The sequence below is a fragment of the Cyprinus carpio genome, chromosome B7, assembly GCF_018340385.1.
Source record: "Cyprinus carpio isolate SPL01 chromosome B7, ASM1834038v1, whole genome shotgun sequence".
NCBI classification, from domain to species: Eukaryota; Metazoa; Chordata; class Actinopteri; order Cypriniformes; family Cyprinidae; genus Cyprinus; species Cyprinus carpio.
This window is the reverse complement of record NC_056603.1, coordinates 38,488,896-38,502,887: the sequence shown is the minus strand read 5'-3', so window position 1 is coordinate 38,502,887 and position 13,992 is coordinate 38,488,896. Positions and strand designations below refer to the sequence as shown.

The 13,992-nt window shown below is 38.9% G+C and overlaps 1 protein-coding gene across 2 annotated transcripts in view; it reads left to right on the top strand.

Annotated features, from left to right (window-relative positions):
- LOC109086971 (matrix metalloproteinase-15-like) overlaps positions 1 to 13,407 on the top strand; it is a 28,624-nt gene extending 15,217 nt beyond the window's left edge. For both annotated transcript variants that reach the window (XM_042728544.1, XM_042728545.1), the window contains 5 exons: positions 302 to 528; positions 2,458 to 2,596; positions 5,025 to 5,175; positions 5,924 to 6,042; positions 7,195 to 13,407. In XM_042728544.1, the coding sequence (XP_042584478.1) occupies positions 302 to 528; positions 2,458 to 2,596; positions 5,025 to 5,175; positions 5,924 to 6,042; positions 7,195 to 7,676 (1,118 nt within the window). In that variant the 3' untranslated portion in view covers positions 7,677 to 13,407. The remainder of the gene's footprint in view (positions 1 to 301; positions 529 to 2,457; positions 2,597 to 5,024; positions 5,176 to 5,923; positions 6,043 to 7,194) is intronic.
- Positions 13,408 to 13,992: the final 585 nt, after the last annotated feature.

Sequence of the window (13,992 nt, the reverse complement as noted above, 5' to 3'; positions counted from 1 at the left end):
CAATACCAATAATACAGAAATACCAATACCAATTTAAATCTATATAAAGAAGCTATAACAAATACTTCATAGAAATAATGGTAAAAAATATTATAATTAAAATAAAAATAGGCTTCATTTATTTTTAATCAAAATATATTTTCTTATTTTATGGGATGGAATGTGACCTGGACGTGTTCTGTTTTGTAAAATTTGCATAAATTCTTATATTTATCAAAGAATGAACTAAGAGGTTGCCACAATGCTATTCTATTATTTATACAAATTCTGCAAGTATATTGAGTTTGTTTGTTTCTTGTAGGACCCCCTAGCAGTTCTCCGACTCAGGCTCTCCCCACTGTGACCCCCCGGCGACCAGCCCCTCCAGACCCCAGGGCACCCCATCCTCCTAAGAACCCTCCCGGAGCGCCCCCTCGCCGGCCGGACAGGCCTCGCACCACCGATCGTCCAGATCACTACGGCCCCAACATCTGCGAGGGCAATTTTGACACAGTCACCATGCTCAGGGGAGAAATGTTTGTTTTTAAGGTGAGCTAAAGACCCTACATATCCCAAAAAATTTCTCTGCATTATGGCAATGAGAATTACATTTCAAATTTTTTGCTTCATAGTAATAAAATCACTAAGTCTAAAATTGCATTTTCTTTATGCAAAATAGAATTAAATTTTTCCCCATTGGATTTTGTATATAATATGTCCCAGGCATGTTTTTTTGACAGGCCTCATGATATTCACTCACTCAGCCGCTGTAGTGCTTTCTGAATCAGATCTGCTCAAGCGCTGAAACAATAACAGTGCACGGTTGCAGGTGAAAGCTTTGCAGGTGGACGCCTGCTGAGGCCAGCCGGCCTGCTCTCAATCAGGCTTTGTTATGGGGCAGAGCTCCATAAAGAGGAAAGAAGTCATGTATTTAAAGTCTGGAGTTGATCAGGAGATACATCAGACTACATCTGCTTTGTGCCGTTTGCGGTTTAGTGGTCACATCATGTGATTTGTTCCTGCATGAAAGAAGTGCTCTCTGTGCCAGAGTGTCTTTAATTCCTCTCTCTATTTATCTGGAACAACACTGTCCACATCATGTGATCTTTCACTTTCTTTCCATTAGATGAAAAGGCTTTAGTCTTGAGGTTGGAGAAATTAGAAGCAATGTATAGTATCTGAAAGAACAAAAAGATGTTTGTACTTGGAAATGCTTGACAAAACATACAACACTAGGTTATTTAAAAAAAAAATTCTCATGAGGTCATTTAGCAAATATGTCAGTGCTAGAGTTAACTTTACTGCAGATAGATATCTAGGGACCAAAATTGCATGGTTTCGTGTGGGTGGGTTGTTTTGACTAATTTGTAAAATGTGAATTTTACATTTGTGTCTTCTAAGATAAGAAAAAAAATGTTTTTAATATATAAGTAATTATTGTTGTTAATAATATTTATAATAATAATAAATTTTGCTTACATCTTTAAATTTAATTTAAATAAATAATAGTACTAATAATCCTTTTAATTTATTGATGTTGTAAGCAAAAAAAATATATATATTTTTTATATTTTATTATTTAAATGTAAATATAATCTTCATTATTAAAACATTGAAATTCAATTCAAATCGTTTTTAGCCGTCTTATTTGTAGATGTGGTGAGCCAGAGGCAGACCTTGGACAAGTACAGTTTGTTGGCAAATATTCATGCGTTTTTGTTACAGGTGTTACTGTTTAACTGGCCACAGAAGTTAAGTTATCCATTGGACAACAATCAGATGCCCTTGCGTGAAGGACCACCCAACAGTAATCTGCATTTTCCATGCTTAAAAAGGCAGTTTTCTGAAATAAGGCCATTCCCCATGTAACACAGTCCTACAAGTTTCCTCATGTAAGATTGTGTTCCTCCGTGGAACAACAAGGGGGTGTGTGTGTGTGTGCACGTGTGTCTGTTTGTGATGAGGTGTTGGGGTTGAGGAGTGTGTAGGGAGAAAGCAGGATAAATTTAGAGTGTGTTGGCCGCAGACTCGGCTCTGGTTTTAATTTGGGCTTGGTTTGGAACATACTGAAGGTCCTGGTGGAAAGCCAGAAGTGTAAAGGATACAATGAGTGTATGTGTGTGCATGTACCTGATGTGTTTGTCTTGATTGTGCTGCAAACATTACTACTAATGCAGCTGCTCATGTTATTGGTCAGACGTCCAAAATATTCTTCTGTGCATAACTTGTCAGTTGAAGACAAAAGAAGATATTTTGAAGAATGCTGGTAAACAAACAGTTGATGGTAGCTATTGACTTTCACGGAGAATCGCGGGGCAAGACGTCTTGGTCTGGTGGAGAACCATAAACCCTCCTATTCTTAGCAGTGCACATGTCAACTGAGGGTTGTGGGACTGCTAATAAACCTGACCACCATTAAGAGAGAAATACACAACCATTATCATGTGGTCGCTGATTCATGTCTTATTGCCTCCTTAGGGCCGCTGGTTCTGGAGAGTGAGGAGGAACAGAGTGCTGGATAACTACCCAATGCCTATTGGACACTTCTGGAGGGGTCTGCCGGGAGACATTGATGCTGCATATGAAAGGCATGATGGGCGATTTGTGTTTTTCAAAGGTATTTTCCCTTTCCGACTGGACTTGAAAACTGATTTAGCTCTGTGCTGTTAAAAGTTAATATAGACCATAAAAATGCTATATTCATGAGAGAAATTATTACCCAAGATGTCAGAATTACATCACATTGAAGTGCTTTTTACATTAGAACAAACCATTGATTTTGACATTTGTCATTTAGTACAGGAAGTGCCCTTGATTCCCCTCAGCCATTAATGTGTTAGTCTGATGGATTTTACAGGTAGAGTTTTAGAGACATGACTTTGCGGTTTATATATGAGTTTAAGGTAAACTGACCAAATTTTATTTTTAAGCCGTATAATTCTGGCCATAAATTTCGCAAAGGAAGCAAAACTCATATTTGCTTTGCTTCAATCAGGACAGTAAGTACTTTTGCCATTTTTTTATTATTTCCGGCTACTTTAACATTTTGCATGATGTATTTTTTATTTTTTTTTGCAGTTCTCTGCCCCACCACCAAAAATAATTTTTTGCATTAAAAATGTTCCTAAGACAATGTTCAACAACTATAGCAAAGCCCCATTATGCCTATAAATTCATAAATATACTTTGCTGTCTGCTCAGTTTGTCACGGTGCAAACACTAATTAGTTTTTAATTTTTATCCATTCATACTGGGGTTTTCAGAACTATTAAAAGTAGAGTTTCAGAGACATAGATTTTTGGTTCGTATAGTATATGGGTTTAAGAACTAAATGTAATTTGGCTCAAATAAGGTGGAGTGAATTTTTTTTTTATTTAGAATTTTAAATTTTTGCATGGGTCTGAATTTTAAATATATATTTTTAAAGTAAAAAAAAAATAAAAATAAACAAATGTTACTCTGTTTTATTTATTTACATAATAATGTAAGTCCATTATGCATAAATGTACTTTGCTGTGCAAACATTGCAGATTGCTTTGTAATTCTTAATCCATTGTTACTAGGGCTTCCAGAACTTTTCCAGGTCATATTTGCAATTTCAACAACATCCATGCTAATATCTCACTAGACAACTTTACCCTGGTGTCATATTTTAATCAGCCCAATTTATAACAGGAAACCAAATGTTTACATTTCCAAGTCATAAAACTACATGAACAGTGTCAATGAATGGCTCTGGTGCAAAGTCAACTGGCCTGTAACTCGGTCAGTTGGCCACTTCTATTTTCAAAATCATCATTATCAAGATCAAAAACTGCTCAAACCACAGTGAACTTCCTGGTGAAGATTTATGTGAAGATGAATGTATAATTGTTACAATTGAGGAAAGCTGGCTCCCATAAGAAAACCGTGTATGGCAAGTAATGATGTCATTTGCAAGACCCTTTAAAATTTGGATTTCTGCCATTGGAGAAAACCAGGAGACCAAAATCTAAGGAGCAACATCTGTTCTTAGTGAGGCGAGGCCATTGAGTCAGCTAGAGCTTCTACCAGATGCTGACAGCAACGGTTGGACTTGGACATGGGCCCATTGAATCAAACGGGTCCATGAGGATGGTGCCTCAGTGTCTGCCATACTGTAAAATAATAAAAGCTCAAGCTTATCCCAGTGTTTCTGTAATGACTCCATGCGATGCTTTCGCTGTTGCTTAAACCACTAAAATGTGGGATTTGAACCAAACCCGCGTTATTGGTGCATCTCTTGTAGTGCAGTTATTTGAGTTATAACAGAGAGTAAACACAAATCTGTGGTTGAGTTTTGGAGTTTGTATTACTGTGCCAAAGGTTGGAAAGTCCCTGCACATGCACCATGAAATCCTGAGTGTTGCTGCCTCCCACTTCTTGTCTTTTCTGCTTCCTTGCCATTGTTTTCCACCTCTGTTCTCTTTCTTCATGTCAATTTTTGAACTTTTGAGGGTTTTGTTAAAACCTGCTTTTTAGTGGTTAACCAATATGTTTTTTTCAAAGGGTGGATGACGTTTAAACCTGTATGATAGTAAATGAGAATAAAGCTGTGTCTCATTTTCTGTATTGGATACAGATTTCGAAGGCCATAGTCAGAGAAGGTCAAACCAAGCTTTGTTAATTGGATAACGCACCATTTCACAAAGCTCAAATAATCTCAAACTTTCTCTCTCTCTCTCTAAAAAAAAAATTAAAAAAATTGAATGAATGAATGAATCGCAATGAATCTAGGGACAGCCTGTGCTGCAAAGGATCCATTCTTTGTATCCTTCATGGCCCAGGAAACAAAGGCTGCATTTGAAGGAGTATTTGAATGGGGACAGACTTTTGTTGTGCCGCTGTGACGCATTCGGTCTTGGAATGCAGCCTCTGAATTGGGACACCACTAAACATAGATTTGCTGAAATATTTTATAAAAAAATCTTTCAAAAAACATTTATACAATTTTTTTTAGAAATTTACAAAAAAGTGTCAGATTATCACTACTTCCCTCTTTCTCTCTCGTGTCCATCCACCTGTAGGGAATCAGTATTGGTTGTTCAGAGAAGCTAACCTGGAGCCCGGCTATCCTCAAGAACTGATGGACTATGGTAGAGACATCCCGTATGACAAGATAGAGACGGCCATCTGGTGGGAACCTTCTGGCTTCACTTACTTCTTCAAAGGAGACTGGTAAGGGGATTCTCTTATTTTTTGTTCTGCAAATAATTCTGCCTCTAATGTTTATTGTCTAATCATTCCCTTGAGTTGTTTTTGATGCCTTACTGACCCTGTTTACACCTGCTCTTAACATCAGTCTCGGGTGACCTGATCACAAGTGATCAGTCGAGACAGACTGATGTTTACTCATGGTATTAACATGTCTTGCATGCTTCTTTAATGACCACCCCAGATCGGATTTCATCAAGGGGAGGGGATCAGGTTTTTTCTTCCATTTTTCATTAAATCGGTCAATGGGACATGACATGAAAATCTATTCTTTTACAATAAATTTTGATTATAAATACAATGACCTCAATACACCCTTTATGTGATATATATATAATTTCTAAATTAAAATTAATTTAAACATTTTGGAGGATACATAAAGTCAACATGGTTGCAACATGTAAAATTATTATTATTTTGTTTAAAATCTGATAAATCTAGATGTCTGCCTTGTTCATATATATTTGGCACAATGATAAAATGTTACACAAGTAGGATTTTTCTGTGTTTGTTTTGCATCAGCATTCATGATAAAAATGCAAAGTGACCACATGGAATATGGTTAGTGATTTCAGTGCTATGCCCTTGTGATCAGATCATCTGTGATGAATGTTAATAGCATGTGTAAATGGGGTCTCTGTGCTGTTGCTTAAATGGCTGCATCAAGAAAAGGCAGAATGAGCTGCATTGAGGTGTGTTTGATAAACTATAGGTACTGGCGCTTTAATGAGCACTCCAGAGCAGCAGATCAGGACTACCCTAAACCAATCAGTGTGTGGGGCACTTCTGTGCCGTCTTCTCCCAAGGGGGCCTTCCTCAGCGATGATGGAGGTGAGTGAGTGAAATGGTGTGTGGGGTTGAGGGGTCATCCAGTGCCTGTCACCTTAATGTACAGAATGGTTGGATATCAATAAGATCAATCAGATGGTGAAACAAAGGAAGTGAGAGAATGTAATGTGTGAAATGTGATTTGAGGAAATAATGTGATTTTACTTAGAAACACTTATATCACTGAAAGCATTTTCCCATTTATTGGAATGTTGCTGGTTTAAAACAAATTAAAATTTGTCGACATGATCTGTGGCAAGCAATCGATTACCATAGATAGACTATAATTTTGCCTTCTAAAAGTCCTAAGTTTGAAAAAAGTAGAGTAATGGACGTGTAATAGTACATTTATGAGTTTAAAAGCAGAAATGTGCAGCTTGTAGATTTGTTAAAGCAAAAATTCTTATTTAATGTTATTTGAGCTGCAAATTTCAGTCTGAATTGTCTGTTTATTGGATTAAGTTCTAGGCATGTGTTACCCATGTAATTCGAGTGGCTGGATTTGTCTTTGTAAATGGTCCCGTTCTGGTATTCTTGTAGGTAATGTGTGAAAGGTATAGAGTTTCATTACAAAATTTGAGACCGCTAGCAATCTGATTATTCAGACCACCTCAGGATCACCTCAGCTGTCTGCCAAATGCATGTAATTTAAATCTGTTGCATAGACCAAAAATAGTAGTTCAGATTTTAATTCATTTATAATGTACTTATTTTCATGTTCAGCTCTAAATGTATTGCGCATAACCTGAGATGGCAGTCTGATCCATCAAGAAGGTGACTAAGTGTCAATAGGCCAAGTGTGTATTTTAATGTTCATCCCATAGACTTCCATTATAAACATTACTAAAAATAAACATTTACAGTTGAGCTTCACATTCATTTAACCTGACAGTCTCAACCCATATGGCAATATATTTTTTAAGTTATTTGTTCCATATCCATATTTTTTCAATCCAAGAAAATGCATTCACGTCACATTTGAAGGAAAACTTTGTGTATATGTATATGTGTGTGTGTGTGTGTTTGTGTGTGTGTGTTATTTTTGTATAGTTTTATAGTTTATAATTTTGGTTTAGTTTTTATGTAATTTCACTGATGCACTTTTAACACATTTTTCTCTCTCCAATCTCTCTCCAATGTTTGTCTCTCACACAGCTTATACGTACTTCTACAAGGGTACAAAGTACTGGAAATTTGACAACCACAGAATGAAGAGCGAGCCGGGCTACCCAAAGTCCATTCTTAGAGACTTCATGGGCTGTAACGTGGACCTCAATCCTGACAGAGACACTGATGTGGATCCGGGACGCAAGTGGCCTGACAGGCCCCCCTTCAACCCAGACGCTGGCCGAGACAAAGACAAAGACAAGGACAAGGACAAGGAAAAGGACAAAGACAGAGACAACACCAATGATGTTGACTCTAAAGAGGAGACTGAAGAGAAAACGAATGACGTGGATGTGGTTCTGAAGATAGACGAGACAGAGCGCACCATGAACATCATCATGGTGACGGTACCCCTGGTCCTGGTGCTGTGCATCTTGGGATTGATCTACGCAATTATTAACACACTACAGAGGAAAGGAGCACCCAAGTATTTAGTTCACTGCAAACGTTCACTGCAGGACTGGGTTTAACCTCTCAGAATGACCCTCGATCCCTGTTCTGCCCTTTCATTTCACACGTCCAAAAACTTTGCACACACAAAACACCACCATAAACATGCTTACAGACACACATACATACAGATACTGACACACATCATGTTCATCTTCACCCTTCTTTTCCTTTCCCATGGTGCTCTCCTAACATATTGACTAGTCTATTTATATCAGAAAGTTTGCACATTGATTTTTTTGTTCAGTTTTTCTTTTAATATTTTCTTTTCTTTTAAATTAGTTGTTTGTGGGTTTTTTCTTAATTTCTAATTTTAGGATGTCACAATTAGTCATCTGCAATCACAGCATGAATGATGAACAGGAAGTCTTGCAGAGCAAAAAGAGAGGAAAAGGAAAGCGGAGAAAGGAATATCTCTCTTAGGAATATTTCTGCATCCATTCACCTTTTCTCAGGACTCTCAGCTGTGGTTTTCCAACTGACCGGGCAAGTCATAATATATCATCATAAAGACTGTAAGGACTGTGGCCACTTGCATTATAACTTGCTGATAAAATGTTGATATACAGTGGGCTTCAAACGTCTGAGACCACACGGACAATCTGGGATTCAAAATCTAACTGAAACCTAAAAATAAATAGAAAGTTTTTAGGATTTTTTTTTTCTTCATTTACATTTTTTATTTTTTTGTTCATACAGCTTGAGTGAAGAAAATCATGGTAATTTTTTTTCAGCTCAAATTGTTATGCTAATAATATTTTAATATAGAAAGCATTTATTGCGTAAAAAAAAATATTACATTAACCTTTTCTACTATAGGTCTCTGACTTTTCGACACCCTCCTTTTTGGATCAGCTAGACCTGGTTAACTGAACCAGTAACTAAGTCCAGTTGCATTTGGCTGAGTTTTACCTGCTATTTGTTTTGATGTTATAAAATAGGGACTTTTCTCTAAATTTTGCTACTGCGATCATAACAAAAAGTCATATTTTATTGCCCCTTGTTTTAACAACTGTGCCTTGGTCGTGCCAGCCAGACATGTTTTATGTGGTTCCGTCCATATTTTTAGAGCCCTCCTGATTTCTTCCTTGCAAGCTGAAGTGTTCTTATCTCCCAAAAGTCCCACGACACTGTGGCAATTATACATTTTATTGTCTGAGAAACATAACACTTAGGTTGCTTTCATTTAAAGGGTTTGAAAAAACTTGAGGCAGTGAGCAAGATTTTAATTTGCTGCTTGCATATTTATATAACAGCATTTTCATATTTTCATTTGATTGAACAAAAGAGCTATAAAATGAGTACCACTAGTGTACGTACACCAATTTGAAACTCCATATAATACACTTGAGAAAGCTTCTCGGGCCCAATTAGAAATAAAAGCCTTAGTGGGGCCCACTGTTGTAGGGGATGTTAGGTAATAGTCTAATTTTAAAAACAGCAGGAGGTGAAAGCCATTGCTAACCTCTTTCTACCCCAACCCAAAGCTCTCCCTACTAAAGAAATATTACTTGCATTGACATAGGTGGGCTTAAATGAGAGGGAAAGAAGCAGGGATAACTGTGAGTTCAAAAGAAAAGGGTTTAGACGCAGAAACCTTATATCTTAAGTCTTTGTGAAAGGGCTTATGGTGTGTTAGTAAGAGTCTGAACTGGATTGTATTACAGTGATGGGATATTTCAGTGGTGGGGGTGTAATAAACAAGCAGGAGTGGGATAAACCCAAAGCAAGCTCCCTCTAGAAGGCTGAAACGTACTCATACGCAAGTATGTGGACGTGTTTAGTTACAGTGCCTCAATTTTATGTTGCATCCTCAGCATTTCCACAAGGGGCGCTATAGCATATAGTAGCATAAATGTAAAAGTAAATTCATTTCCAAATTGGATCTTCTGTGGCTAGATGTTTTCTTCAAGCCTCTTACTGTTAGGCAACATTAGTTTGAAGCGAATCTTGCTGAGCAAGTTTAGGTTAGTTAAACTCTCGACATGTTTCTAGCTAGCTACCTGAATAAAGCTTTCATTAATACTTGACATTATCACCTTACCTTGAGTACTTGAGGTTTGAATATGAACGTACATTAAGTATATCTGATGAGACGGTCCACTTGAAGTGCATTGGCCTAGCATTCACATCTGCTTCAGCATACTTGCGTAGAGTATATTTTTGGCCTAAGCTTGAGATGCTTGGTAGATAGAGTGTGTAGCAATATCATCCGTACATGAGAGCTTGCTGGCACACAATCTCATGGCCCACATTGCCAGGGTCCACTGCCAGTTATTTTTGGAGTGCATTCCTTGACCAGCATCGGAAACAGGATCCCTGTTTCATTCACGACTTATTCATGCTGATGTGATCTACTAGGCAAAGTAGACAAATTAGGCAAGTTTCCTAACATGTAAGATATAACCGCTGTCAGGTAGGTCTGTGTTTGCTTTCTGTGGTGTTTGCTTAGTCTAGTGTCTAACCTACATAAACTCAGCTAGTATACTCGGACACAGAAAGCATTAAGAAACAAACCACCGCCACTTTTTAAAGTGCCTCTGACAAAATCTCAGTCATTTACTCTTCACAATCAGCGAGAGAGTTTCTCCTTTTGCACTGGGAGAGGCAGTCATAGAGGACAGAACGAAAGTGAGTGGTATTATAAATATTGCCCTGTCAGACAAGGTAGAGCAAAAAAGCACTTTGATAAATATTATTGGAAGAGTAGAGGAGACAAAGGACAGTCATGATCGGAATGCTGTCACTGATGAATCCCGCTGAATATCGTTGCCAGGCGATCCGCCCCTCCTCACAGTGCTCCTGTCGTCCGAGGAGATTTGGAGGAGAGTTAATCAGACATAAAAGCTCTTCTGTCCCTCCCCCGACGCCCTCTACCTTCTCCTCCAGTCACCCAGATCAATGAGGAATACATAAACAAGCTTGAAGGATATCTGAAACGCTCACTCTCAGGGGCTCACTCAGGCCTTATGGCTGTCTTATTCCCACTTTAGTCCATTCTTTATCTGATTTTCACACTCCTTTATGGCCTTTTTCCATAATTAGTCACTTTTACAAGGTATTTGCATAGTATTTTGGAAAGACTTTAGTACCACAGTAATAACATTTTTGGACAAAACCAAATACAGTGGTATTCTTTGAAGTATTTTGGAATTAAAATCATACTGAATCATGTATGGCATTCAAGGCCAGATCATGGTTCCTTGAGACCCCTGAGCATGTATCTTTGGAGCCCCATTCCTTCTAGTTCCACCTCTATTGGTAGACTGGATTAGGCAACAAAATAAGAGAACACCATTTGCTAGGATAACATTAGGTGACAAACAACAGTAGCAAAGGGCTGTGGTGATCCAATGGGAGCTGAAAGGTCAGCAAATGCTGTTTTTGCTAAGGTGACCAGGGCCCTAGCTCCTGAGAGGCCATAGTGGTCAGTTCACTCTGTATGCGGTGAGGGGCCTGGAGCCTTAGTAGTCAGATCGGTCTGTATTCGTCAAGGGGCTAGGGGGCCCAATTGTAATGTCCTACTGTATGCACAAGGTTTCCAGGGGCCCTAGCGATCATGTCCCACTTAATTTGTTGGGTAGCCCAGGGTCCTAGTGGTAATGTCTCACCCCATGTGCCCGGGAGTCCAGGAACTGCTGGATAGGTTGTGACCTTGTGGTTCTGTCCAACTGTATACACTGGGGTTCTCGGGGCCCCAGTAGTCTTGTAGCAGTGTATGGGCCCTAGTGGTTATGACTTACTGTATGCGCCAGATGGTCTGGGGCCCTAATGCTCATGTCCCACTCAAGACCCTACTGGTAATGTCCCACTGTAGGCAGGGGCCCTAGTGGGAATGCCCAATTGTATACAGGCAGGCCATAAACATAGTGGTTATGACTTTCTGTATGCACCGGAGGGTCTGGGGCCCAGGGCCTTAGTGGTCATGTCCCACTAAATGCACCGTTATGCCAGGAGCCCTAGCAATCAAGTTCCACTAATGTGTTGGGTAGCCCAGGGCCCAAGTGGTAATGTCTCACATCATGTGCCAGGGAGCCCCGGAAGTGTAGTGGTCATGTTCCACTTGATGTGCTGGGTAGGTTGTGGCCTTAGTGGTTTTGTCCCACTGTATACACTGGGGAGTTTGGTGCCCCATAGCCTTGTCACAGTGTAACTGGTAGTGTCCCACTTTAGGCTGGGGCACTAGTAGGAATTCCCAATTGTATACACTGGGCAGGCCATGAACCTAGTGGTTATGACTCACTGTATGCACCGGAGGATCATGTCCCACTGTGTGCACCCAGGGGCCTGGGGCCCTAGTGGTCAGCTTGATCTACCGAGACTCAAGTATCCTTTGCAGTCCCTTTGGCAATCTTTCACACAGCGGTCCCTGGAAACTGGTCCCACTGGTACAGTCCTGGGTTAAATATACATCTGATACATTCACTGTATCGTGGTATCATTGTGGTAAGGTTGTAAGGGCACTAGTTTAGAATGCATAAAAGTTTATTACTTAGTATGTTTGTTTCTACACAGATTTCTTTAGTTATTATTGTTTTCAGAGACGATAAGGGTGACTAAACAAAATTATGGTAGACAATGACTGATGAATAATCAAAACAGTGTTTAATTGTTAGTATGTGATACTGTAGATTTATAGGTCTAACATTTTCTCCGTCATCTCGAATCAACTCTTGGCCAAGTTTAGGACTGGCTCTTATAACAATGGCCCCTCTCTCTTGCTTCATTATTGTCCTGCACATTGCTTCTGGCCAACAGGAAGATAGACTGGGCCCTCAGCCAGGGCCAGAAAGCTTCCTCCCACCAAGCCTCACACTAGCAGTGCATACTAACAGCAGCCTCTGTTCAGAAGGCTTTTGGTGTGAATCGTGGACGTTGACTGTTTTGGTCACACCGTTCTCAAAAACGCAGCTCAGGAACACTGCTACTTTATGTCTGACCACCCAGTGATGCTACATATGCAGAGTGAATTCTCTCTGTGTCTGTGTATATTCTCCTGATATAAACTTGAGCTCTGATCAGAGGTGCCTCTAAGAACATCCCTCCACACCATTTATTAACCAGCTGCAGTTATTTGACTGCAATCATTGTTGACTTACTAAATAAGTAGCCAAAAAAGGCTGAGACAATATGTTATCTTCATCTTTGTGGAATCAGCTGAGTAGAATGTGACAGTGTATTTGCCTTTGTCTGCATTGTTTTGTGACAAGGGTAGATTCAATATCAAATCGACCTGTTGTGCGACAATGCATCTAGGCAATGCACACTGTCCTGAAGGGAATCTTAATAAGCCTTACAAAAACATGCTGTTTAGAACTAGACAAAGCATTTTCAGACAAAAATGTAGTAGCAAATCACTAACATTTAAAGCAATGCTGTTAATGTGCACAAAGTTGTGCTGCAGTGTTTTCTTAAACACCTCATCATCTTCATTAATGGTGGTAAAATTAAATTTAGTTTAATTATATTTTCAGTTCATATTTTTTCTTAATATCTTAAATTTGGTCATTTTTTTAAATTGTAAATAGTACCTTTTCAATATTTTTCAATACATTTGTGTGTGGGTTTTTTTTTGTTTTGTTTTTTTTGAGATTTTTACCTTGTTAATAACATTCCAATTTGTGTTTTTGATTTTCTTCTTATGTAGAAACTGAGGATTTTATACATTTGTGTTTGTTCACATCTTCTGAGTGTGTTTAACAATCCATGCTGGACATGTAAACAGTAATAAAAGAAAAAAAGATGTTAAAGGATTAAGTCTCCACTTTCTGCTGAATCAAGAATGTCCCATAGTTACTTATAAAAAATGTATGCCTTTTTAACATGTCTCTTCAAAAAACATGAAATAAAAATTGATCTAATTTACTTACTGTACATAAGGCCAATTCCCGGTCTTGTCCACAACTCAACAATGCATCACATCACAAGTAAAATGGGTTGCAAACAATGTCATGTTGACTTGAAACCCTTATATCATTAGACAATCAAAAGTATATGCATGAAAAAAGCATTGTTTCACTTTTATCTGATGTTCATTGTTGTTCTTGCCTTTCATGGTTGCCCATGTTTTGTCCACACTGAACTGTACAGTGCAAACCTCCAGAGATCTCCACTGTAAACAAGCCATATCCCTCCCAACCCCCATCGCTGTGCTCTCCTCTCTCCCAGGAGAAAGATTGGGTCCCTGAATCAGCCTACATTTCCTCTCCCTCAGGAAAGATCAGGGCCGCATGGGCCATGGGAGAGTGGTTGGGATATTTATAGAGGTCTGTTGAAACAAAGAGAAAAGAAGAGAAACAAGTGATCGAAGCATGCAGAACAGGTACCACAAAGTGG